The sequence below is a fragment of the Acipenser ruthenus genome, chromosome 4, assembly GCF_902713425.1.
Source record: "Acipenser ruthenus chromosome 4, fAciRut3.2 maternal haplotype, whole genome shotgun sequence".
In the NCBI taxonomy this organism is placed as follows: domain Eukaryota; kingdom Metazoa; phylum Chordata; class Actinopteri; order Acipenseriformes; family Acipenseridae; genus Acipenser; species Acipenser ruthenus.
In genome coordinates, this window is record NC_081192.1 from 69,069,393 (window position 1) to 69,096,245 (window position 26,853).

Consider the following 26,853-nt stretch of genomic DNA (forward strand, 5'->3'; position numbering starts at 1 on the left):
AACATTTATTATTTACAGGTGTTTACCCTAAGACTCTGGACATTTGTAAAATCAATGAACAGCCTTGCACCTGGAAATCATTGTCTGTATTATGTGTCCGTTCTACACTGCACACACCTGTAACTATTCACCACTTTGCCACAAGGTGTGGTGTGTGTGTGTGTTGTGTGGTTGTTGTTGTTTTTTTTTTGTTTGTTTTTTTTTTTAATTAGTTATATTTATTAAGTTTTGAGGTTGAATATTTCAGTCCAGGTTTGATAGCACTTGCGCTTCATTTCTAATGTTTTAAATCCCGAATAAATAGAATTCCAAATTTTAAAAGTGTTGAAATATTTTTATTGGGGTTGTTAACAATTACCAAAATTAGATTGAACAGCAAAAATGAGGGCATTGGCTTGCCATAGCCCAAGAACCTTTTAATTTCTAGGGCTAGCAGCCCCTGGCCTTTTTTTTAAAAAAAAACAAAAAAAAAAAACTCTGCTACTATTCTACTTTCATAAGTTGGCATCTCTGCTCATTTTAAATTATGTATTTAACATTTAATCATAATGTAATGCAATTTCATTATTTTCATTAAGAATCAAAGTGTGACTTGGGTCGTCTCAACTGCCTCTCCATTTAATTTCGACAGCAGCTTATTCTGGATATTTTTTCCTTCTCCCAAGGTGTCCCGTTAAAGCAGCGCCACCATATATTTATTGAAAGTACTTATGACTTCAAGGCAGTGCTGTATTTTACTTGCCTAAAAAATATTTTACTGTGTCGAAATTGAAGAGTAAATTACTCAATTGACCATTGAGATGCCAGGAACCAACATGCTGTGCAGCAACATACTTTTTCAATGTGTAAAAAACCCCAGTACGTAGCTTATCTGGAGCACTGTGTCACCAAAAAAAATGGGGAGGCAGAAAAAAGGCATAGGGCTTGGGGTGCCCTCAAGCCCCAACAGCAGTAGAATCTTATTGTATACTGACTGAAAACTTTTCATATCATCTTTTAAGGTTTTACCCCAATTTGGCTGTTTTTAAATGCATTTTTTCCACTAGCCAACAGAAAAGAAAACCGTATCCCATCATCATTTATTGGAATAAACTTAACTGTTACACACTGCCAGCATATGTTTAGAAATGCACTATATGCAACATTTAGTATAGCATTTAAATTTGAGACAATGTCACCAACACACTTTGCATAAGATATTAGGGCAGGAGAAAGGCAGACAAATCAAGGACATCCTATCGACCTTAATTTGCTAAACTTAAATGCCCAACAAAATAATTATGTACCGTTCTGTAGCAGTGGTGGCTGGTGACTTCCAAGTTGGAGGCACAACTACAAACCTGTTTCATCATTTGATTTGTGTTCGTTGTTTAACAAAAGCAAAATCCTAAAAGCTATGTTTTTGTGGGACGGTGAGGGGAATAGATTTTTCTAGCATTGTCCCTTGGACAAGAAGATTTTCAAGAATTGCACACCCCTGATCTCTAACATCAGATGGTGGTTTTTTTTTTTCCTCACCCTCCTCTTCTCCCTCCCCCAACAATCTGGGAACATTGTAACGGAAAGCTTTCTCCTTTCCTTTTTGTCTAAAACAGTAGACTTTTTAGCATCTCGACAGCAAGTTTAAGACCAGCAATAGTGTCTTCCTTGTTAGTCATGACAGAAAAGCTGGTAAAGACAAGGTCAAACACAGTCTTCACATTAATGACCTGAATTTGAAACACCTGAAGTACTTTCACTGGACACCGCGATCAGATTGGTACGCAAGGTCTGGTTTGATCTTCAGCTGAACCTGGCACGACGTGGGAGCGAATGTGTCCTACAACTGCCAAACATCTTTTGAGATCCGAAAGGATGAAAACGGACTGAATGTGTGTGCCTCACATATAACTAACACAAATTAACATTTAAAGTCTGATCTTGACAGTGACCCCTGTTATCCAGTGCAGAGCTGCTATGCCTCGGTTTCATTTGAAACAGCCTGGACTATCCACCCCCTACTTTTGACTTTCTATGCAGAACTTCACAATATATGGAACTGTGCAGTTTATTTAACATGTGAAACTTAAAACGAGTTATTGAATTCAAATGAAAGGCTATTTCCTTTGGGACTATATAATACTGTGGATGTATACACAAATAAACGTTTTTCTTGTTTTTTAATTTTAAAGTGTTGTCATTGTTTAAACCCTTCCCTTTAGTATACATAAAATGTAGATGAGCAACTAAGTTTTGGAATCGATGGCCATTCTGAACTTTAAACCTTTTTTTAATGCTTTGAATAAACCACACATCACAATGTAAAGGTTATGTTTTTCGTCTTATACCTAATGACGAATGAATCAACAGTAATTGTTTAAGCTATGCAATTTACATGACTGTCATTTTAAGTAATTGTGGTATTCACTTGCCTTTTTATTAACAGAGAAGATGCTGATGACTTCATTGCTGCTCATCGTATTTCTGATATCTTGGTAAAAGTCCAGCAGGAAGAGTCTACAGCGGATAACATCCCGTCAAAACGATATGGAAACCCAGGTCACTTCCTAGGCCTAATATCTAAACATATGAATGGTATGAACAGCTCTGTGTAATACTGTAAAATACTTGTCATTTTAGACGTGCCTCAGGTAATTTTATTTTTGTGAATGGTAATCGCATGGTTTCAACACATTTATCATTCAGCATTTAGTTAATGTGTATAGTGTTAAATAAAGTGTTAACTAATTGTGCAAGACCGCATATGGTGGATGCATACTGTTACTAAAGTAATAGAACGACATTCAAAACAAACTGCTTCTAATGTATTTGGATATGTCGAACCTGACTTTTTTTTTTTTTTTTGGTGTGTAGACATTTCCACTGGGTTGCCTCCAACACACACTAAAGAAATCAAGGCATCAAAGGTAATGTGTTGAGTACACTGAGAGAGAGACATAATTTAGTTTGTTGTGCTTTAATACTGGCAAAGTGTTCACTACAAAAAAATATTGTTTAGTTTGCCCACAATGTACCCAGCAGTCTGTCAGGACTCCCTTTTAACATGTATGGAACAATAGTGACTGGCCTGCAAAAGAGAAGTGGAAGCCAGAAAAAAAAATATGATTACAAAAACACATACCACTTGCATTGACTGATTTAATCCTGCATTTTTACCAAATCTAACATGTATAACCATGTGTTCCCTTTTCAAGTACGAAATGTAACAATTATTGAAATGGGTGTGTACCTCCTAAAGACCTGACTCCTGAAATACTTTATACTAAAACTGCTCTTTGAGCTTGTGATGCACTCGTGACCCCGCCCCTGACGGATCAAAAGTATTGCAGTCACGATCTCTGCACCATGTCTCCTTTGAAGACTGGCCTGATTGGAGAACCCTATATCCTGTATATATTGTGCTTTTAAGTGTCTTGCTGTAATAGTTTTTTTCTATTTACACATATCTGTATGCACTACAGCCTCTTGCTAGTTACGACCCACTGCGGTCTTGTGCCCAGCATGAAGCCAGTGGCTCAAGTCGCTCCTTCCCAGGGAGCAGCTGCTGGGCTTGGCAGCATTGCGCAGGACCGAGATACACTCTTCGGCTTGTTGTTGCTTACAATTACAACTGCGGTTTTGGTGACCAGCTATTTTAGCATCATTGCCAAAGTTGTTCATTCTAACAAGCAGGCTTCCCTCAGTCTTGTGTTTTGGTACTGACTGAGTGGTTTTGCCAGTGGCAAAACTGCTGCGGTGTCTGCATACCGGTCAATCTGTACCGACCTGCTACCAAGGTTACTGGACCGACCAGTAGCTATGCACTGGTACCGAATCGGGAAGTACACCGAACCGATACTGAAGTCACTGTCTTGACCCTCCCGGTCGACACATAAGCAGATTAAGGCAACAGCTGTACAACACTACATTGCATTGCTTGCTCCTTGCATCATGCCCGGGTTCTAACCCTGTGATGCGTGCGAGGCCAGTCTGCCTATGGAGAATATGCTCTTCCTACTTGGGGCCATAGCATGCCAATCAAGCACTAGTTAATCGCAGATTTTGCAAATTGTGCCCCTTTCTCCAAGCGCATGCTTGAAGAGGTTATCCTGCAGCTCTAAGGAACATTCTGCGTCCCTTACTCCTGCTCAGCACTCTCTCCCATCACCCTCTCTTAGATAGGTTGCTGCGTCGTCCACCCCATTCGCTGTCTTCCTCATCCTCCTTGATCTGCATTTCCTTCTCCTTCCCCTCCCCGCGGTCGCAGTTCAGCAGACTGAGCAGATGGAGAAAATCTGGACAGCTGTTTCCCACCAGGGAACTGTTGATGAATTGCTGCGGGAATGCTCCGTGCCACCCTAGACTAGGCTACTATTTAAATTTACCCTATCCAAACGGCAATACATTGCCTCAGTATAGGTTGAACATTTTTGCTGTTCCTGTCGTGTGTGTGTTATTGTCAGTTAAGCACAACTGTAGAAGTGGTGGGGGTCAAGGTTGCTCCAGTTTTTCTACTAGCTTGTGTTTTTCAGGCACAGTAAGCGGGTTGAACTTGCATCAAAAACACAAGCCAAGTTGGTAAAAACAATTGGGGCAATCTTGACCCCCACTGCTTTTACAGTTGTGCCTATTTGCTTGCTGCTGGGAAAGGTTGCCCCAATGGTTCCTTGAAACTTGGCTTGTGTTTTTGATATCTCCACTTTAAATGGCTGGATACTTTTTTGATAACGTGTTTTTTCACATTTTCCAATGTGTTTTTGGTTCAGATAGAGAAATAAATATCAAACATTTAAATCTTTAAAAGGCTAATATTGAACTAGCTCGGTTGCCTTTTTTTTTGCAATAAGGGATAAGGGCGTCTGCTAAGAAATAATTTAGCTGTTCACCCTTTAAATCAATTGACCGCGTTGAAAAAATATAACCCTACATGCAGTGCAACTCTACTGCCTGGTGTTTGTTTTTGTTTTTTTGTTTGTTTTGTTTTTGTCGACCAGCAGCTGGATTTTTCAATGCCTGTTGGGTCGTCTTTGACCCAAATCAAGAAAAGTATCTCTGCATAGCTGAGAGAAGTGTTTGAGGCCATTCTACTGTGTAGCACAGCGTGAATACCGTGCTTACTACGAAGTTGCCAGTGGAATTTAAATGCAATGTTTACCAGTTCTGGAAAAACATGGAAACGCCATTCCCAACTCTTTCTGTAATCATGTTCTGCTTACAAAAATGTACTTCGGGATGACCAGCACTCTAGAAAGGCATCAAATGTTCAACATGTTGTATCAGAATAAACCAAAACGTAAAAAAAAAAAAAAAAAACTGCAAACTATACCAAGCAGAAGCAACAGATGCACAGACAGTCTTTTTGAACTTCAAATGTTACTTTTTAAAGGTATGTAAAACCTACAGTTTGCTGTCCTGTAGAAACCCCACCAAATGTTACGTAAAACGAACTTTTTTTTACAGTTGAATATGCTATGATTTATTATTTTTTACAGGATTAAAACTTGAACCTGATTTGTGAAGACCATAATAAATGCATATTTAGATTAATATTCCTTTTTTCCTACTTCTAGACAGACTCATTTTTTGTTTATGTAGGTACTAATATATTGTATTTAAAAAAAAAAAAAAAAAAAGTTTAATTTTTATCCCCGTGGCTTCACACGCCATTCCCCCTCCGCCCTCGCCCCCCCCCCCCCCTGTGATTTTTTAACTCATTTTACTGTGACTGCATGATTTTTTTTTTTATTACAAAATCCCAGCCTTACTTATCAGTTATTAAAATAGGAATCAGTAGTAGTGTCTCAGTCTCGCGTCTACTGTGAACACTACCGGACAGACTTCTCTGTGAAACATGGTGAGCATTATGACTATCACTCACATAGGTATGCAGAACCACCAGCAATAAGCAAAATCTGACACTGGCCATTACTGTGTTTTGTGCAAATGGATATTGAAGTTTAACTCGCTTTAATTCTTGAATACAACACAACATTTTGTGTTTTGATAGTTGCAGAGGTGAAAATTAAAATAAACATGTTAAATCTTTCTGGGTGTTTTTGATAGTTATTTTGTATAAAGTTTTGAGGTTGAATATTTGTCCAGGTTTGATAGCACTTACGGTATGATCTCCTAAAACACACTTAATCACTAATTTAAATAATATTTTTATTTCTAAATGGCGTGTGTTTACAATTACCAAAATGATAGATTGAACAGCAAAAATGAGGTCATTGGCTTGCCAGAGCCTAATAACCTTTTAATTTCTAGGGGCTAGCAGCCACTGGCATAAAAAAAAAAAAACTGCAGGGGTCAGCAACCTTTTTTGTGTAACCGTGAGCCAAATTTGAATGAATTTAGAGCAAGTGCTCTGCAAAGAGCCAATCATAAACATGCAATTTTTTATGTTTTTTTTTTTTTAATATATAAAAGTGGGGGAGGGAAAAAAAAGATTTTACTTGGTGTGCTTCTTTTTTAATGTGACCATGCAAGCATTCAGGCTTTCTTTTCTTAATTGTGAGTGCAAATAGTTGTTGATGTGATTCAAGTGGGAGAATACCCGTTCGCACATATAGTTGAGAGCAAAACTGACATTCTGCATTTTGCCGTATGCAAGTGGAAGTTCATTCCAAGTTTGCAGAAATTAGGTTATCTTTGCACTGCAATTTCTTCAAATCAGTCCGTTTTGTGCAGTTTTGGTAGTTCTGCAAGGCTTTCCAGATTTTGAATTTTAGAGTGCGAAACTTATCAACCCAAATGTCTGATTCCTCCTTGAAGTCTTTCCAACTCCAAATCTGATTGAGGCCCGGAATCGCCGTCAAGTCCAGTGCTTCTACACAAGATAATAAAACTTAAAGCCAGTGACAGTCTGAAAGCTAAGGATGTGTAACTCCTTTCATTTCAAGGTATATATTTACTTTTTACTTTTAAGCAGGCAAAGCGAGCTAAAACTTTGCCACGGGACAGCCAAAGTACATTGTTGTGCATTAAAAGTCCTGGATACTTGCAGTCCACTTCCAGCAGGGACTGGAATTGACAGTGATTTGAGGGCTAGGGCAAGAATCCAATTGACAATATGCACTACCCATGCCATTGCATCACAAAGTTCTACTCCACACGACTGGGCACAAACCAGGTGCGTAATACATTGAAAGCTTTAAATGGGACGTTTCTGTTCTGACGAGCAACAAATTCCTTGTGCTTCCCCATCATGCTGGGTCCACCCTAACGAGCTTCCCTAGCTATCTGCTTCTCGCTAACAAAATCCAGCAGTTAAGTATGTCTTCGTCTCCTTGTTTGATTTCTCATTGGCAGAATTGCAAGCATTTCTTCTTGTACTAAGTTTCCACATATATATATCACCCGAGAATACATAGTTGTGCAACAGACATCCGTTGACCCATCCAAAGCAAACAAATATATAGCAAAGCCTGTCGACCTGATCTGCCATTTTCTAGCTCAATCGTGAACTGTTTTTGCAGATAAAGGCTTATCTTGTATTTGCTGTAAGATTTTGTCTTTTTGTTGGAGAATTCTTCGAAAAGCTCTTTATCTATATTAAGCATACAACTCTTCACATATTCGTCATCAGTGAAAGGCTTTCCTTTTGTGAACGATAAAGAGCCTGCGAAACTTGCTGAATTTTAAACTCCGACCTTTATTCGACCTTGCCAGTAGTTTACTTTGCCCTGTTTTCATTTCTTTGCAGCTTCTCGCAGACCTTTTTCCGCGCATCAACGTCTTGGTATTTCGCTGCAAATGCAGCATGTTTTGTCATGAGATGACATTGTAAATTTAGTTTTTTAGTTTTTTTTTTTTTTTTGTTTGAAGTCAGTCGTTCACTGCATGCAAGTGGTAATCCTGACTTCTCCACAAAGCTGTACATATCGGTCCATTCTGGCTGAAAAGAACTGTATTCTTCTGACGTAGTTTCATTTAAAAAATGGCAAAGAAAGGAAAGTGCTGTACACTACACTTTCGAAACTGAAAATTCAGTAAAAGCGAGGTTACAGAGTGTGACTCGTGTGCGTGCATACTTCTTGTTGACAGAACTCTCGACCAAAACACGATGAAACGGACTCCAGGAATACAAGCATTGATAAGAGCAGGGTATAGGTGGAGGTATAAATAAATAAATAAAGCAAGATATAACGCCCAAATTTGGTTATTTATAGATGGTAATAGTAGATTTTTTTTTTGTTTTGTGTTTTTTTTTGTGTGTGTGTATTTTTGTGAATGACTGACTAGCTTAGGGACTTGAGAGCCATATTGATTACTTGAAGAGCCAGGTATGGGCCATGGGTTGCCAACCCCTGCCCTACAGAATGCCAGGGCAGCATCCACGTGGTCCCAGTAGTACGGGTGTGGTGTCTGCCTCATGGGTTCGACCCATGGCAGTTATACTGAAAGTTTTGCAGTTTGACGAGGGGAAATTCCTCTCCACATTTTAAACATCTGTCTGACAGCTGTTTTTCAGCTTTGCCATGTCAAGATTGACGGTCTTCCCAGGAGCGCACTTCCTGGCGGGGCTATATTTGAAAGGGGCTTGGGGGCTTGGCGGCTTTGCTCGCCTATGAAGGATATTGTCCCTTGCTTGGAGGCTAAACGTGGTGCGAAATGCACTCATGAAGGCTCCATTTGAACCCCTGCATTCAGCTGAGCTGAAATTGCTATCTTTTAAAGGAGCTTTCTTGCTTGCTATCGCCTCTGCAAAGCAGGGCAGCAGTGTGGAGTAGTGGTTAGGGCTCTGGACTCTTGACCGGAGGGTTGTGGGTTCAATCCCCAGTGGGGGACACTGCTGTTGTACCCTTGAGCAAGGTACTTTACCTAGATTGCTCCAGTAAAAACCCAATTGTATAAATGGGTAATTGTATGTAAAATAATGTGATATCTGTATAATGTGAAATAATGTATAATGTGATATCTTGTAACAATTGTAAGTCGCCCTGGATAAGGGCGTCTGCTAAGAAATAAATAATAATAATAATTCTCTATCGTGAAAACCTGCCTGGACAAAGGTCATGCACCTTACCAGACCTGCGTTCTTGCTGGACTATATCGGCTTTCCATGTCAACCAGTCTGGAATTGAAGACTTTCCATTCACCTCCTTTTCAGTCCGACAGGGAGTGATTGCGCCATACGCTTTGCCTAGTTTTGGCCCCTGGTGTATTCTGTTGAGAGGACAAAAAGTTGGATGCAGTCTAAACAATTTTTCTGCTATGGGACAAAGTCCCGTGGTCAAGACAGCTGCTGTCCAAGTGGGCTTTATTCCAGGGTGCATCTGTCAAGGACATATGTCCAATGCGGTGGTGTGGGCTACTCCCCATACCTTCAGTAGGTTCTACAGACAATGTTGTGCATCCTCAAAACCCTGTTTTTGTAACTAGATTGTTAAAGGCGACCTTCCAGTCAACCCTTAAAACACAGGCATAGAGGTGTAATTCTCCCTCAATTTTCCACCCTAGCTGCTTGTTACTGGGGTTCTGAATGGTAATGCACAAGGCAGCCTCTCTGCTTAGCCTTGTTGCATTCTGGTCGTTCTGCAATCATGCCCTTGCGATGGCTTGGGCATACTCACCCATTCAGTAATGGTTACATTTCATACTTGTTAGGTTATTATCATAACCTTGGTTCCCTGAAATAGAAATGTAACCATTCAAATTGGCTGAGATCTGACACTGCAGTACTTTTGATCCCTCAGGGGCAGGTTCATGACTGTCACAGGCTCAAAGAGTAGCTTTTGATATCAAGTATTCAGGATTCAGATCTTTTTAGGAGGTAAACACCCATTCAGTAATGTTTACATTTCTATTTCAGGGAACCAGGGTTATGATAATAAACGTTTTCTCTTGAACTGTAAAAGACCACTGAAATCCAAATTCTCACACAACTTGGTAAACCAAGAAACCTCCTATTCATGTATATTAAACATATTAATTATGATTTTGCAATATAAGCATGACTGTCTGTAGCAGTCTTAGTGCTGTATAATAAAGCAAAACATATTTAAAATCTTCAAACCCCACTAGCCAATGCATTTAAAAAAATAATAAAAAAATTCCTCAGTACTCCAAGCTTTTCAATGAAATTTGTGAACCTGACTTTTTTTGCTTAATCTTGTTAACATCAGCATCCAGATTAGACACTAGGTTCAGTTAGTCACATGTTTGTCAACAAGTTCTTTAAGGGACAGGAAATGCACGCAGTTGGATTTCTGTAGCTGCATGGTAAAAAGTTTAAGCTTGGCTTCAAAGGCCGTGACGGCATCATATAAATGAGAAATCACATGGACAGAACAAAGTTCGTTGTGAAGTTCATGCTTGCCTTTTATCTTTTGCTTACAGCCAACTACAACACCACATCCAGTGACAATACAGGAAGAAAGGTTGACCAATGAAGCACCAGACCGTGATCATTTCGGTGCAAGCATGTCCTGCGTTTTGGCAAACGAGAAACGTCTGTCTGTAGACGGTATAAACAGCAATAGTACAGGTCTGATGTATGTCTTAAATTACTAATGGAATTCTGGGCAGAGAATATTTATGTATGCATCAGGAGTTTGTTTGTTTGTTTGTTTGTTTGTTTGTTTTACCATGGGTAATCCATACTTCCTATGTTTTAGAATCATTGAGTACCTGGACAAATGGTTTTGTGACTTATTTATTTTATTACAGCTGTGGTGGGCAATTTAGTAAAAAAACATAGCTGCTAGAACTGATCTTTGCCATGGTGGGTTTTTTTTTGGTTTTGTTTTCTAAATCTTGTATAGTATTCATGTACTATGAAGAGCAGCTTTACAAGAATATGTAGGAATGTAATGTTGCACTTTTTTCAACAGATGATGATGAAGATGATATTGATGTGGACAAGCTCCTTGATGATGGACTGGAATCCTATTTCAGACAAGTCGGCCCTCCTGGAATGCAGAGAGGACACATTGAAGGGCAGGAGCTGCCTGAAGCTGAAAGTAAGCTGCAGCTGTCCCGTGATGGAGCAGCGTTGCAGAACCAGGTGAAGAGGCTGTGGGGTCATGTCGAAATACCAAGATATTTGTTGCTGAGCTCATTGAACGTTAGCATTTCAATTTCCTTATTATAATATTGTCTGGAAAGGCATTGTTAGGAATGTATAATTCACATCTTGAAGGAAAGAGAATAGTTGCAATTTGCCACATCCAAATATGCCTTGCATTTCTTGCTCAATGAAAGGATTTTCTAATTTTAATGCTTAATTTCTTTGTATCCATGGGCTACATATTGCTATAATTTCGTTGATCTCGGCTTTTCCCAACACATTATGCTAAATTCACCTTTACATTTTTAATTTTTTAATAGTATAGTTGTTTTATTTATTTATTTATTTATTTATTTGAGGCTGTTGGAGAATATTTTATCGAACGCTCCTTGCAGATACTTATGGTCAACTTCCAAAAGCCGCATGAAGGAATTAAGTCCCCTTGAAAACATGTCAGTCATAGGAACAGCAGTGATTTAGTACTCAAATGCGAGCTAATGCATCTAGCTTCTGAGTTAATTTAAAGTAAATGTTTAATTTAAAAAAAAAAAAATCAGAAGCAACTTGTGCATGCTTTCCTCCAATGGCATGTACAGCATGGAAAAGTGCTATATATATATATATATATATATATATATATATATATTTTCGCTAAGTTTGTTTGATAAATGCTATGATAAATACCATTTAAAAAAATTAGGGGTGCACCGATAATCGGTAGCCTGTCGGCATGGCACCGATTTTTATAAGGGGGGAAAAAACACAATCGGCTATCGGCTACGCTCCACGTGGACTGCAGGATGTGCCCTATAGTCTGGACGTCGCAAGTTCAAGTCCAGGCTATTCCTTTGCCGACAGAGGACGGGAGCTTCCAGGGGGCGGCGCTCAATTGGCCGAGTGCCGCCTGGGGGGAGGGAGGGCTAGGTAGGCCAGGGTGTCCTCGGCTCACCGCGGACAAGCGACGCCCTGTAGTCTGGCTGGGCGCCTGCGGGCTTGCCAGCAAGCTACCCGAGAGCTGCGTTGTCCTCCGACGCTGTAGCTCTGGGTGGCTGCATGGTGAGTCTGCAATGTGTAAAAAAGTGGTCGGCTGACGGCACACGCTTCGGATGACAGCGTGTGCTCATCTTTGCCGCTCCCGAGTCAGCGCAGGGGTGGTAGCGGTGGGCTGAGCCTAAAAAACAATAATTGGACATTTACTAAATTGGGGAGAAAACAATAAAAATTGGTGACCACTAAATTAAAAAAAAAAAAAAACACTTTTACAGTTTCTTCAGATCTGTTCTTGAAATTGACTTTTTATGATTTGCATAATTTAAGCCACGAAAAGCTGCATGTTTTAGCTTGTAGATTTAGGTGTTTGTTTGCCTGACGGAATTCAGAATCTTTAGCGATATCAGTATTTTTATTCAAGGGGTGTTGCTGAAGGTAACGGTTAATCCCACTTCTAATGTTTCGGGGAGAGATAGAAGTCGGACAGTAGTTTTGCTATTTATTCATTGGGTAGAACTTAAGTCAACAGATTTGCCTTTCTCAAAACAGGAATCTTAAAATATAACAGCCCACATTTTGTTTATTTTTATTTATTTATTTATTTAGTTTATTTATATTTATTTATTTATTTTAATCGTCACTCCCTCTAGTCAGCTAATGTCCGTAGGTTTTAGTGTTGGAAACTTTTGCTCCGTAGATGGTTCGGATTTGATTAGTTGCTTTTCTATTAATGCAATTTGTCATTTATTTTTCTTCTGAAAAGCTACTGTCCAGTTTGTCCAAAATAAGCAGTCAAAGTTAATAAAAGGATTTTCCAGTTTGCTATGTTATTTGGAGTTTTATTTTTAAAATACCAACTTAATTCTATTGACTGGATGACATTTATGCACAAGAGGTATAGGAATGTTTGGAAATGCCGCTCTGATTGGCTGATTTCTCATGTGATTTTATAATTTGTGTAAAAGATCACATTTAGGTTAGGTAAAATTCTTATAACCTATACAATATATTGAAACATTTAATAGTGTATCCTCACTACCACTTGTCTTAATCCTTTGGTATGGTTCACTTTTGTGTGTGGAGTTCATCATACGAGGTAAGAAGACAAAGATTACCTGTATTATGGTTTATTCAAAGGATGATGAACTCCACACAACCATATTCCCACCCACCTTCCCCCTCTGTCCAAATTTTGAAAACTAAGACAATAAAGGAAAATGATCGGATATGACATGAGGGTTTTATGGAGGAGGTACACTGGCTTTGGTGTTTTGAAAAGGATTACATCAATCATCTCTGGGCAAGATCAGTTTGTTTCTCCTGACATGGAGACTGGGAGTTCATCATCCTTTGAAGAAACCATGCTACAGGTAGTCTTCGTCTTAATTGTTGGAGGAGAAATGGTGATCAGATTTTTTATTGTTATATTTCAAGCTAAAGTCTGGGTATTTGCCTCCATTTTTAATCCTGGGCTTGCTGAAATGAATCATGAATACTTAATGTAACAAACTTCTGCTTGAATTGGAAAACTAATTTCTTCAAGGTTTTTAAACTATTTATTAAGCTGTAAGCCATACATGCATACAGTGCAGGGTTACTTCTTAGTTTGTTTTAATGACATTTTTTTTTTTTCCCTTTAGCAACGGCATGGACCTGCCAGAGAAAATATGCCTGTACAGAGTTCAACAGATCAAGAAAATGATCGTTTCCAATTTGTAGATCATTACGAAGAGGTATTTTGAATTAACATGCCAGTGGAGGAGATTTTGTTTACTTGGTTTTGGTGATTGCAATTAAGTTGACAGCTGTTATTTCTTGCAGGATAATTTCCAAATACCAAATGTCCGTTTAGCTGCTACAGGAATGGACTCTTGCCCTGCCAGTGATGAAGATACAGAGGATGAGTTGGAAGCAGTTCACCAGCAGAATGTCTTGAGACAAAGGTGCTTGTTGCCCAGCACAACAAGACAGCTGGTATGTATCTTGGGAACAAGGTGGGGAAAAATATGGTAAACTTTTTCATGAAACTGATCTTTTTTAATTTTGTATTTACTATCAGCTACTTGTACTATAGGCTACAGAACACGTGAAGTCTGCTTGGATTTTAATGACTGACTATATATTTAAGCACTTTTGTTGCTTGCAGGTTGGAGAAAGTAATAATACTCGTTTCAGACCTGGATTAGAAGGAGGCAGCTCTGATGAGGAGACATGTGTCGGAGTACGAAATGCATCAAATAATTCGGGAATTGCGTTCAGGAGATCAGCTGAAGGTCAAGTCATCAATTCACCTCTTACAGGTAAGTTGGTTAATACTTTAATAGTAAGAGCATTACTTAACTGCCTTATTAATAATTCTGTCTGAATCCCACAATCTATTCCCAAGCTCTCATGTTTGCATTGTACTTTACAGGTGGTGGAGGGGATGGAACAAGTGAAAGTGATGAAGATAATGGTGGACTAGCCACTATTCCCACATTTTCTTCTAATGTTCAAACCACTTATGGTGATCTGCGTGGCCTGGGAATAGTGGGTTGCAACGTTGCAGACAAGGATGACTGTGACCAGCTTCCTTTGCAGAGAGTTGGTAGAAACTCTAGTCCTGCTCACAGGGAGGTAAGAAAACACTCCTAAAATGTTTAAAAAATGTGATTCACTTCAAGTTTTAGTTCTGTGTTAAGATTTCAAATATACCTTTTATACAACTAGTGTAGTAGTCTACCTGGAAGAAGTGACTTGTACCAGTACTTAAACCTATTTAGAAGTGAAAATTAATAGGCGTCCCAGAGTGGCTCACCTGGTAAAAGCTTGTGGTGTGCAGGTTGAGTCATACACTGCTGGCCCTGGTTCTCCTGGTTGTGCGAAGTCGTCTGTCTTTGCTGGGGATTCCAAAGTGAGCTTCACATTGGCTGTGGCACTTCCGTGGGTTAGGGAGGCAAACCCGGCAGGGACTGTTTCTCCTCATCGGACCCTGCTGGCCAGGTGCCCAGTGAGCTCTAAAGCAGACACCTGCTGGGCTGACCTTTGTCTTCCAGATGTTGGTAGCTCGGTGACATCCACTCTCGAGTTCCCTTTCAAGTAGGGAATATTAACCACTACAAAATGGGTGTTCCCCTTTTAAGACACCCGAATCTGAAAACTTTATACCAAAGACAATCAGGGGATGGCAACTTAGTGCTGCTCTGCCCCCGCAAGCATAAAACTGCTACTCACCCCGACAGTATCGCTGTTTTCCTTTTCAGCCTAACCTGATGATAAAGTATATCCTCCTGTATTTTCATGCTCTTTTGTTTAGCATTGATTTAAAGTGCGGAATTATTTACAGAATCGCTAAAATGTTGTATTTCTAGCTGTGTTGTGTGTTCTGTATTTTCAGCTAGCGCTGGTTAAGTCCTACTGTGGCCCTGTGTGCCGAGGGAAGCCTGTGGCTCCCTTGCCTTCCTTCCTGGGATCTAGTCTCGTGTTTGTACTGACAAGTAGTTAGCCAGTGGCTGACTTACTAATGTGCCACTAGCAGTAACTGCGTTTTACAGAGTGCCATGTCGGTACCGAGTGAACCGGGACTGTACAGTTTGTCCGTAGCAGCTACTATTTTGGAGTTTTTTTTTTTTTTTTTTTTTTATTTAATAGAATTGTTGCCAATTTATTTATTTTCTCCCCAATTTGAAATGGCCAATTATTTTTAGGCTCAGCTCACCACTACCACCCCTGCGCTGACTCGGGGAAGGCGAAGACGAACACACGCTGTTCTCCGAAGCGTGTGCCGTCAGCCGACCGCTTTTTTTCACACTGCGGACTCACCATGCAGCCACCCAAGAGCTATAACGTCGGAGGACAGTCGGCAAAGGAATAGCCTGGACTCAAACTCGCTACGTCCAGACTATAGGGCGCATCCTGCACTCTACCCAAGTGCTTTTACTGGATGCCCCACTCGGGAGCCCCTTACAAGACCTTTTTGATGAGGGGAAATCCTCCTCTACTCCTAAAGGTCTATTTGGCAGCCATTTTGGCATGCCATGTAAAAAATAGATTGTCACCCCAGGAGACAAATCTCCTGTAGGGGCAATTTTTGAAAGGCACCCGGCGGCTTAGGCCACCAATGAAGGATTTAGTTCCTCGTTGGAGGTTAAATGTGGTGCTTAATGTACTGAAGACCTCCATTTGATCCCATGCGTTCAGCTGGGCTGAAATCTTTGTCTTTCAAGACAGCTTTCTTGCTTGCTAAGCAGATAAGCGAAATGCAGGCATTTGCCGTATCGAGAGCCTGTCTGATTTTTTTCAGAGGCCAGAACGTAGCGTACTAACCTGGCTTTTCCATTTGGTGGAATTAGAGGTTTTCCATTCTCCTTTCCAATCTGACAGGGAGCGCCAGCTCCATGCGCTTTGCCCTGTGCGGGCATTAGTGTATTATGTGGACAGAACTAAAAGCTGGAGGCAGTTGTAACAGTTTTTTGTATGTTACCGAGCTATGTCACGGGGACAAGCGCCATCTAAACCGCGTCTATCCAAGTGAATAACAGGCGCAGTACAGACTGCGTATGAACTGGCCACTCTGCTCCCACCCGAGAAGCTCACTGGCCATTCCACCAGGGGTCGGGCGACTTCGTGGGCTTTGTTCCGAGGTGCATCGATCGAGGACATTAATGTAGTACATTAATTGGGGAGAAGATCGGGGGTAAAATAATTGGGCACACTAAATAAAAATGAAAAGGTGAATATTAAGAAGGGACAGGAGGCTCCCGAGTGGCGCATTCAGTAAAGGCGCTCCACGCAGGATGTGCCCTATAGCCTGGAGATCGCAGGTTCGAATCCAGGCTATGTCACAGCTGACCGTGACTGGGAGTTCCTAGGGGGCGGCGCATAATTGGCTGAGCGCTGCCCAGGTAGGGAGGGCTTAGGTCGGCAGGGGAATCCACGGCTCACCGCGCATCAGCGACCCCTGTGGCCGATAGGGCGCCTGTGGCTCTGCAGCGGAGCCGCCAGATCTGTGTTGTCCTCCGGCACTATAGGTCTGGTGGCATTGCTGTGGATCTGCAGTGCGAAAAATGACGGCTTGGCAGGAGCACGTTTCGGAGGACGCGTGTTCCAGCCTCCGTTTCCCGAGTCGGCGCGGGGGTTTGTGAGCGGTGAGCCGGGGATACAGATAATAATTGGGCATGCTAAATTGGGGTGAAAATCGGGGTAAAATAATTGGCGATGACTAAATTTTAAAAAATAAATAAATAAAAAAAGAAGGGACAGGACAAGTCTTGTGTATTTGTTTTAGTTTTATTTTTGTTTAATTGGTTTTGGCTTGTAACTTGTTTTTAGATGGGAGATCGTATATGTCCACTTGGAACAGGGGAAGTTGGAGATACAGTAAATAGATTATTTCCTTCAAGATCATCGACCAATAGGAGGCTGATGCAGGATCGTCAGGATGCTTTAGTACGTATAAAATACAAGAATGTGCAGTATAATGTCTCGGATCTACAAAGTCACGAGTTACACTTTTGTATCACTCATAAGTACTGTGGTTTTACAGATGTTAGTTCAATTATTGGAACTGTTATACTTCCGGGAGTTGCTTTTTTATAACTTTATAAACTTTTTTTATTTCAATAAACAATCGTAACAATGATCTATTTCACAATCTCAAATACAAAAAAAAAAAAACTCTACTTTTTTTTTTTAATTCTTTATGCACTCTATTTAAGGATGCTATGGACAACCCTGAAGTAGCATCTGCAAGTGGTGCAGAAGATAATCTGGACTCGCTGTATTTTCGCAATGTTGGTGAAAACTGCAAACCTGCTGACCAGTCAAACACTGGTATACTGCAAAGAACCCAAAACAGCTTTCATCTCTCCCAGTTTGTGCCTCAGTATGGTGGTAAAGATATGGATGGTCCAAGAGGTGGACCTTGTGGCTACTCCACAGCTCCAGAGGTGTTAACTGATAGTAATGAAGAAGGTGAAGAGCACACAAATGCGGATTCCCAACCCTCTCTCGATAATAAATACTTGTCACCAACTCCTAAGAATGAAGATGCTGGAGACAGATGGAACCACCATCTTGAACAAAAGCCTGACTGGAATGTGATGTTTGACAACAATGGAGAAGGTATAAACTAATAAATGACAGGCTTGAGAGTCTTGCATTTTAAGAGATCCATGTCAGAGATATGCTGCAGTGTTTAAATTTAATGTATACAGTGAAGGATAGTGGTTTGGAATTTGATTGGAAAATTCCAAAGCTGCATTTATTTTATTTATTTATTTTTCAAACAGCTGTGAAATTGAAAATCGGTGATGCTATATTAAAAAAAAAAAAAGCTGTGAAGTTGTAGGCATTGAAAATTTAGGTGGAAAAATGAGCATTGGTTGAATCGTATGCATTGTCCATAATGTAGCCCTGAACACTGCAAAAAGATTGGTCTTCTGAGGTTTAAAACCATTTGGTAGCAGAACTGTTATAATGACCACTTGGGTGATATTTATTTAGGTAGAATAATGTAGGCTATATTAAAACATCATATGCTGCTTTTAATATCCTCCCATGTATTGGAAAAAGATATGTAAGGGAGAAACATGTGTCCTCCTTCAATTTCTCATGGCTAGGAACCTGACACTACTTAAATGTTAGTGGTCTTTTATTTAAACAGAATATATAACGGCCTTAACTTCTAGGGATAACAGCCCCCCAAGGAGAGGACGATTCACATAAAGTGATTTACCAAAATGAAGAAGGGGATTGGGTCACAGACTTGGCATATTATTCTTCATTTAACAAAGAAGCTAATCTACTTGGAGACGCTACTAACCTGTTTCAGGACGAAGACTTCATATCTGGCAGTAAGTCTTTTTATTTGAGAGGAGGGGATGATGGGGTGGGGCGGGTGGTTGGTGGTGTTTTTAAATAGTCACAGACAAAAGTGTTTTTTGTGGTAAATTTGGTGCCAGGAGAGCGTTTTATTATTATCCACTTGTAGGTAAAAAAACTACTGGACAGTTACTACTCCTGTTTGGCAAGTTACTGCATCCAAGTAGTCTTTAGTGCCTTTTGTGGGTGGGGAGGTTTAAAAATGTGTGTTTAATATAAAAGTACGTTTTAAAAACTAATGCTAAGCATGTGAAGTTGTATGATTTGGTAACTGTTTTTGTGTAGTTCTGACTGGACCTGTAACAATACAATCACTTAGGAACGCTCTCCAGTTTTGAACTACAGCTCCCAGAATGCACACCGAATGGCTGATCGTAGCTAACATTTCAAGCTTTTCACAAGCGTAACAAAGCATCATATTGTACTGTACATGGTAAGTAAATAATAAAAACCGTGTCAGTCAGTGATAGAAGGGGAACGATTATTTAAAACATACATGTATACTTAGGCTGATAGACTGTGCGCCAGAGCAGCTATAAATGGCGAAATATTTCAAATAGGCCTAAAATGATTATTTACATTACGTTAGGATTACAAAAAATAAACTCGCCCGTATAACTACAAAGCCAAAACAACATAAAACAAATAGCTATGCACTTTGATGCTTTAGTGTAAATAACATAGAATGTATAGAATTTTAAATATCTTGATTAGCTGTCATTTAAAACAAACACCGAAATGCCAAATATACAAAACAGTTTGAAACACTGTACAGTCATACTCGTTTAGCGCAAATACTGTAGTCAGGACCCAGCGTATTTTTATCTGAACTTATCAATTTCCTCATTGAATGAATGAATGAATGAATGAATGAATGAATGAATGAATAAATAAATACTTTGGACTTAGGCTAGACATTTTCAGAGATGCAGAATCAGTCAAATTGTTTTTGCAGTTTAACAATGGATTTATAGAATTAAATTTAGTAAACAATATACCAAACTAGGCTACTCTATGGTTTCATTAACAAGTTGGAAAAATAAAATAAATGGATGCAGACTTTATTTAAGCGATCAGCAACAGATCACCGGACAGCATTTTGAATAAACTTTATGAACACAACAAACAGCATGATTACCAAGAATATATATTTTAAAAAATAAAAATAGCCTAACATACTGAAATCTAGCTACCGATAACAAACCCTTCACAAAACAGGGTACGAACAGCTGCATGTCAATAAAATATTTAAATTAAATCCGGTGCTGTATGAAGGTGCTATTTACACCGCAACTGGAAGTAGACTAGACGGTCCACTTGGATTAAACCGAAAGAACCTGAACAGACCACAGATGTTTTCTGAGAACCACATTACTTATGGAATAGCTTAGCAACACAAACTAGTTCTTCATAAAATCAGGATTAAAACTATATTTATTTAATGGATCCATATTCTAATAACGCTCCTTCGGGTTCAAATGCTTTTAAATAAGTTTAACATTTGCACTCAGTTTCAATATTTATACTATAGGCTACATTTGTCTAATATTCATGATACTGTATACACAGGGTGGAGTATTTTATTTATAATATATAATGTTTCATTAATAGATAACTAGCATGTTTTTGCAGTTAGAAAATGTTGCATACAAAAACAAAGCTGCTCTAATTACTGAATTGCTGTAGTGTATAATAGTCATGTGTAGTAAACCAGTTGACACATTTCAGTAGCTGGTCTCACATTTTTATGTCTCTGACCCTGGGTGAAAAACAAAAATGTGTTGGGATGCAGTGTTTAACTTGGACCTCCTAGAACAGTCCTGTTTCACCTGCATTATACAGACTGGTTGCCTTTTTTGTGTGGTCTCCACTTCATGGGCTGCTGTACAACATACTTCCTTCCACGTGTGTAGGACTTTGATACTGTAGTAGATTCAGGTACAAAAAAAAAACCTATGGAAATTCAGTAACAGAAACTTTATTAAAATAACGTTAAGGTTGCAGTTCAAAATCACAAAAGTCGGGAAATGGTACTAAGGCAGGCAACAAGACTCCCCAGAAGGACATTACTGGGATGTGTGTGTTTGGTCAGAAGAATATTGTGCCGTCAGCTGTTCTTAGGAACTCCTATGACAATAATGAGACAAAACAGCAGAGTTTGGTCCTCATTCTCCATGGCACTGTTATAGGGAAAAAAAATAAATCTATCCGTTTTACTGAGATGCATATTGAAATGCATTTTGGAAACCAATGGTCTTGGATAAATGTGGCAATGTCATATTGCAGTTCAGCATGCATAGTGGCAAGTGCGCCTAGTTTTGCATTGGAAGTAACAGCAGTAATTATGCAACGCCTATATCACTTCTATAGACAATGCAAAGAGTGACAGTGAGTGCAATGAAAGTGTTTTGTTATGTCTATGATTATGTCTACGTTGGCAGAGTGATATTCATACGAAGCATGATAGCTACAGTCCAGCACAGACGAATTGTTTCCTACTGTAATGTTCTGGGCAGTCTTGTTAGAGCATCTTTCCTGTGATTTTAGATATTTTATTTATTTCTTAGACGCCCTTATCCAGGGTGACTTATAGTCGTAAACAAAAAAATACATTTCAAGAATCGCAGTACAAGTATTAATACAATTAAGAGCAAGATAAAATACAATGATTTCAGTTCTAGCAAGTACAAGTATATGACAAAATATGATTCAATAACGGAGCAGATAAGTGTCAGTGATAATTAGGATAATCAGGATATAATTAAATACAAAATACTACAGATTAAATAACACTTGTGACAGATTACAGTACTCAAGTACCGGATTGGGGTATTTACCACAAGAGTGGTAAAGTGTCCAGAGGATGCTGGAGACATGCGCCCAAGGCTTCTAAGACATTAAAGAGAAAAATACCCCTAGAGTCTGTGAGAGCGGGGGCGGAAGATGACTCAAAGTTGGACAACACGGTTAATGACTTAACAGAAACGTTTGAGTATGGAGAGTAATTCACAAAAGACTAGTTCAAGATCTGCAGTTAGCAAAGACATGGAACTCCAGGTTTGTGTCTGTGGCTGGAGCAAGGCGACAACAGTCAGGGGTTTGAAGATTCATCAAGGGAGAATGAAATGCTCGAGCGAGAAGAGACAAGGGCCTCGCATTGATCAGTACGTCTTACGAAGTCAGTCAAGTCAGTTAAATGAAATCCAGCGACAGAAAGCAAACCACAGTTTGCAGGATATCAACACCCCTGTCATAGAATTTATCTGTTTTGCGTTGGAAAGGTTAAGTGGAACAGTTGAAAAGAAGCTGGATAAATTTGGGGACATCTACGCGTATGAAAGCGAGAGGTTTGGAGTTGAAAAAAGGAAGGAAAGTACAAACTATTCCTGGAAAGTCTAAACGGCAGCAGGAAATCGAACGCTTAGTTAGAGAAAGGAGACAGCTGAGGAAGCAATGGAGAAGAGCAGAACAGTCAGAGAACTAACTTTTATAAAGACCCATTCAAATTTGTAAAGAAGTTATTCATCATTGAGAAGAATGGCACACTAAAAGCATCTAAGTTTGAGCTGGAGAGATATTTGGAGGAAACGCATACAGATTCAAAAAGGTAGGAGCCTATGTCGGTTCCTTCAGACATCCCACCTATCAATCCACCAGAATACCAAATGGAGGACTGTGCACCTAAGTGGAAAGAAGTAGAGCAAGCTGTGAAAAAGCAAGGGCTTCATCATCTCCAGGGCCTAATGGAGTTCCGTACAGTGTACAAGAGTGCTTCAGGAATTCTATGAATCCTGTGCAAATTGATGAAAGTGGCATGGAAAAAACAGGTTGTACCAAGAGCATGGCACCGAGCAGGTGGAGTTTTTATACCTAAGGAAAAAAATTCTATAAGCATCAGTCAGTTTCGCCCTATTGACCACTTTCACCTGTGATCTATGATCTCAATTTTGGTATGTACCAAACCATTTCTGCTGGTACTAATGAGAACCTAATGCTAAAAGTTGTGAATCCCGGTTTTGGGTTTAGCCAGAGAAATGGAAACTCTGTAGCAGGGGTGTCAAACTCGTTTCATATGGCGGGCTTGATCGGATACCCTAGCGCTTGCCATGGGCCAAGTGACAGTGATTTAAAATACAAAGATGAACCCAAAACCTCAGTTATCGTACATAGCATATTTACATTCACCTAAATGGCACATACTTGTTATTTCACTAACCGTCACTTAGAGCATGTGTGCAAACATGCCTCCAGCGAGTTCCTTCGCATGAGCAACACAAATTGTCATGTTGCTGTGATTGCTGTCAATTGCGACCACGTGGGTGAGACGGCAGTGCGTCAGCTGGTTCAAATTATGACACCAGCGATACGAGAGGTTTTTAGTTCTGATTTGTAAGTTCTGTAGTGACAGGTGTCATGTCTTTATCCGTGAAGAGAAAGGTGGACCAAGAGTGCTGTGTGTTTCAAGAGAAATGGGGAATTTCGCATTTCTTTGTGGACATGAATGGAAAGCCAACATGCTTTAATTTGTAAGTAGCATCTGGCTGTTGTGAAAGAAAACATTAAAAGACACTGAAGCAAACCATGGCAAGAAATTGGATAAATATACAGGAAACTTACATGAAGAGCAAAGGTCCCCAGGAAGCAGCAGTAGCAGTCACTAATATTCTTTGTCTTTTTATTAGGGGTGGGCAACGATATGAACTGTATATTGATATCATGCACGTATTTAGATATCGATGATATCCAAGTCTTCCAAAACACAGAATAATACAATAACACAATTGCAATATCAAACATATAGACGTTAACAGATATTTACATAAGAAAAGCAATAGCTTACTTTTATCTTAGCGGTGCTTTGCTTCACAATATCCATGGAGAAAAACAAGGTCTTGTAATATTGTTTTCGTATTTCTTCCATTCCAACTCAAACCCGAAATATTCTATACTTCACGGCGCACAGAATTGCCAATCTGGAAGTAATTTAATCTTTTCTGCGTATATGCCGACACCTCAAAGTAAAGTACGGTGTCATGCTGAATGTTGCATGATGTGAGATGTGTTTTGATGTTTTAAAAGTACGTCTCATTTGTAATACCAAAAGCTCACGTTTTAAAAATACATTAACAGTGTAATCGCATGGACATGATGCAATGAGTCGCCGATGCATACACATCTCAAAATAATCACAATGCTTAATGCAGCATGCAGATAGCATTTGGTATCTTGTCAGCACGTTCTGAATGGAAGAAAAAAAATATATATCATTGATATTTCTTGATTTCTTGACCTATGCTGCAAGCATTTTTATAACATTTGAGAATAGGTGCATCTCTCGGATTAGTGTCATTCAATTGGTCGACTCTCCTCCTAGTCATTCCATTGGTAAAACCTCAAACAGGTAATTGTCTTTTGAATGTAAACAGATGACATCATAACTTCATCAAAGAAATACCTCCCTCTCCATTTGATCAAAAGATTGCAAATCACAGAAAATGCATTCAGTTAAATGCTCTTTGAGAAGTAACTTCCTAAATTATTAATTTTTACTTAGTCACATTTCAATTTTTGATGTGTTTTCACACAATACAGTACCAAAATAAATCGTACAAGTTCCAGAATTATCATTCTAATGAATTTAATTCGATTTTAAATTACTTAATTTTTAGTGATTCTAAGGCTTTTAATATACTATTTTCTATGTTGGTAAATTAAGAGTTCACAAGTATATTGTTTTTAGAACAGTTGTAACATTTTTTCAGCGTAATACAATGTTAATTTAATTCTAAACTGAACTATCTCCATCTTCCCCTAGATGGCAGTATTACTCTCCCGCTCTCTCATTGACTACACATTTGGAGTCACAATGTCTTGTCTCTAGTATTTTGTCATAAGTATGTTGATCGCAATCTAAATGTTCTTGGTCAAGCCTTGCCGATCTTCACAGCAGAGATTTTAACAAATGGCATTCTTTGTCCTATATGCGTTTATCCAGATCTCTTGTCAGTTGTCTTGCAAATACAATTCAATAGGCATATTTCCATTTAAGCAAATATAAATTGTACTTTTTATATCAACTAGGTTCTACAGACTTAAATGTTGTGAATCCTCAAAAGCCTGTTTTAGGAACTAGTGTTAAGGGTGGCTTCCTAGTCGACCTATGCAACACAGGCATAAAGGTGAATCTCTCCCTCCAAACTTTTCACCCTAGCTACTTGTTACTGGGGTTCTGAATGGTAACCCACAAGACAGCCTTTGGCTTAGCATTATAGCATTCTGGTCAATCTGCAATATTGCCCTTGCGACAGCTCTGGTACACTTGCCCATACAGTAATGGTTACATTTCTATTTCAGGGAACCAGGGTTATGGTAATAACCTAACATTTTTTTATTGTCTGCAGCCGCATCTGTCCCAGATGTAACAGATTTGGTTGTACTTAATTGCGCAGCAGCTTTCACTAGTTAGATCATGAGCTTCAGCCAGAGAGGCAGGCACGTTAATTAATGTTGCCATAATGAAAAACGGCAAAAGTATCAGTTTTGTACTAAAGCAGTGTCAACTGTTGCAGGGAAAAGGGAGTTTATTTCTTAAACTGAACATCTGAATGGTGAAAGCAGAAAGCATAGAAATACTTGGAACTGTAATGAAGTGCACACCTACCCAGACATCAGTAGCCAGGTCAATGTGCTACTGAAGTAACTGCTGTGGGGCAGGGGGAAACTACTAAATGTAATTTTAACCACTTCTGTGCTGCCTAACGTGTCCTGGTACAGCCTCAAAAATGCTCACTCAGTGCTGCCAAATGTACCAGCTATGTCCTAATTCAACATGTCTCCCAAACTCTGAGTCTGGTTGAGTTGGTGTTGGAGAGAAACGAGTTCAGCTAATGCTCAATTGATCCGCTTATGTAAAATATAACTTTTTGATTTTCTACATTTTTATAGTTTTAATTTGAGCTAATTTTATTTTTCTACCGTCCATTTATTTCATTTTTCTACATTTTGAATAAAAATAAATTTGATTTACGTTAGTAATTTATTGATTTTTATTTTTTCTCCTCCCCCACCCCTCTAAACATTCCAAGGAATTCAGAAACACTGTTTTGTCAACAATGAAACTAAAACTGTCGGATTCAGAGGCCCAATCTGCTGAATGAGGCAGCAGACAAGTTTAGTATCGCTTTTAGTGTCATGCGTTTGTTGTATTTTAAGCATTTGGATATCTTGGCAACCAACTTGCTCTTAAAGTGATACCCAACAATTTGAATTTGGCGACCAATTTTTTTAGGCAACCGTATTAAGGGTGCAGACTTGTTGAGCCAAAGTACTCCTTGTCGTGTGTGGAGTGTTTTTTTTTTTTTTGTACATGCAAGGTGGTGCTCTAGCGCTTTATTTGCACATTAGATTCTAACTTTTATTTTTACAGAAGTTGAAGGTGACCAAGTGTACCAGTTACCACTTTTACTCTGTTGCATAAAGTCATAAAGCATGAATTCATTTTGACATATTTGTGTCTCCAAAGCAAACATTATTGAAAAAATTGCTGAAGATGAGGAGGAATTTGAAAAGGAACACTGCTTTATACAGGTAAGGGTTCATTGAGTCCTAACCTAATTTTTCAGGGCTATTTTTATTCAACGTGAATGCTTAATGTTTTAATTTAATTAATGGTCTGTTAGCCATAAATCTTAAATGTTTAATATTTGTTGTGTTGAACGAACACTACAGCAGAATTTGTATTTATAAATTAAATAAAATTGACAGCTGAAAACTACCATGCAATTTTTGGTTTTAGGAAGAGAAGATAGATGCCCAGAATATAAGTCTAGGACTTGGAGATACTTCATGGAAATTGCCTACAAGCAACTATGTTCTAATGAGAGCATCACAAGCTCCCTCTGACTATGATAGAAGTGATCAGAGCTATCTTCGACTGTCTTTGGGACAGTTCTTTGGCCAAAGATCGGAGGCTCTTGGGTTCCTTGGGGACTTTGAATACGATATAAGACGGG

The 26,853-nt window shown here is 39.3% G+C and overlaps 1 protein-coding gene across 3 annotated transcripts in view; it reads left to right on the top strand.

The window, feature by feature from the left end:
• Positions 1-26,853, top strand: part of cep192 (centrosomal protein 192) — a 101,809-nt gene that overhangs the window by 15,116 nt on the left and 59,840 nt on the right. For 2 of the 3 annotated variants that reach the window (XM_059022705.1, XM_059022706.1), the window contains 13 exons: positions 2,426-2,574; positions 2,854-2,906; positions 10,321-10,468; positions 10,815-10,987; positions 13,621-13,713; positions 13,802-13,954; positions 14,127-14,280; positions 14,394-14,596; positions 17,291-17,407; positions 17,677-18,082; positions 18,649-18,813; positions 26,364-26,428; positions 26,637-26,852. In XM_059022705.1, coding sequence (XP_058878688.1) covers positions 2,426-2,574; positions 2,854-2,906; positions 10,321-10,468; positions 10,815-10,987; positions 13,621-13,713; positions 13,802-13,954; positions 14,127-14,280; positions 14,394-14,596; positions 17,291-17,407; positions 17,677-18,082; positions 18,649-18,813; positions 26,364-26,428; positions 26,637-26,852 — 2,095 coding nt within the window. The remainder of the gene's footprint in view (positions 1-2,425; positions 2,575-2,853; positions 2,907-10,320; positions 10,469-10,814; positions 10,988-13,620; positions 13,714-13,801; positions 13,955-14,126; positions 14,281-14,393; positions 14,597-17,290; positions 17,408-17,676; positions 18,083-18,648; positions 18,814-26,363; positions 26,429-26,636; position 26,853) is intronic. The other variant, XM_059022707.1, reaches the window with a different exon arrangement.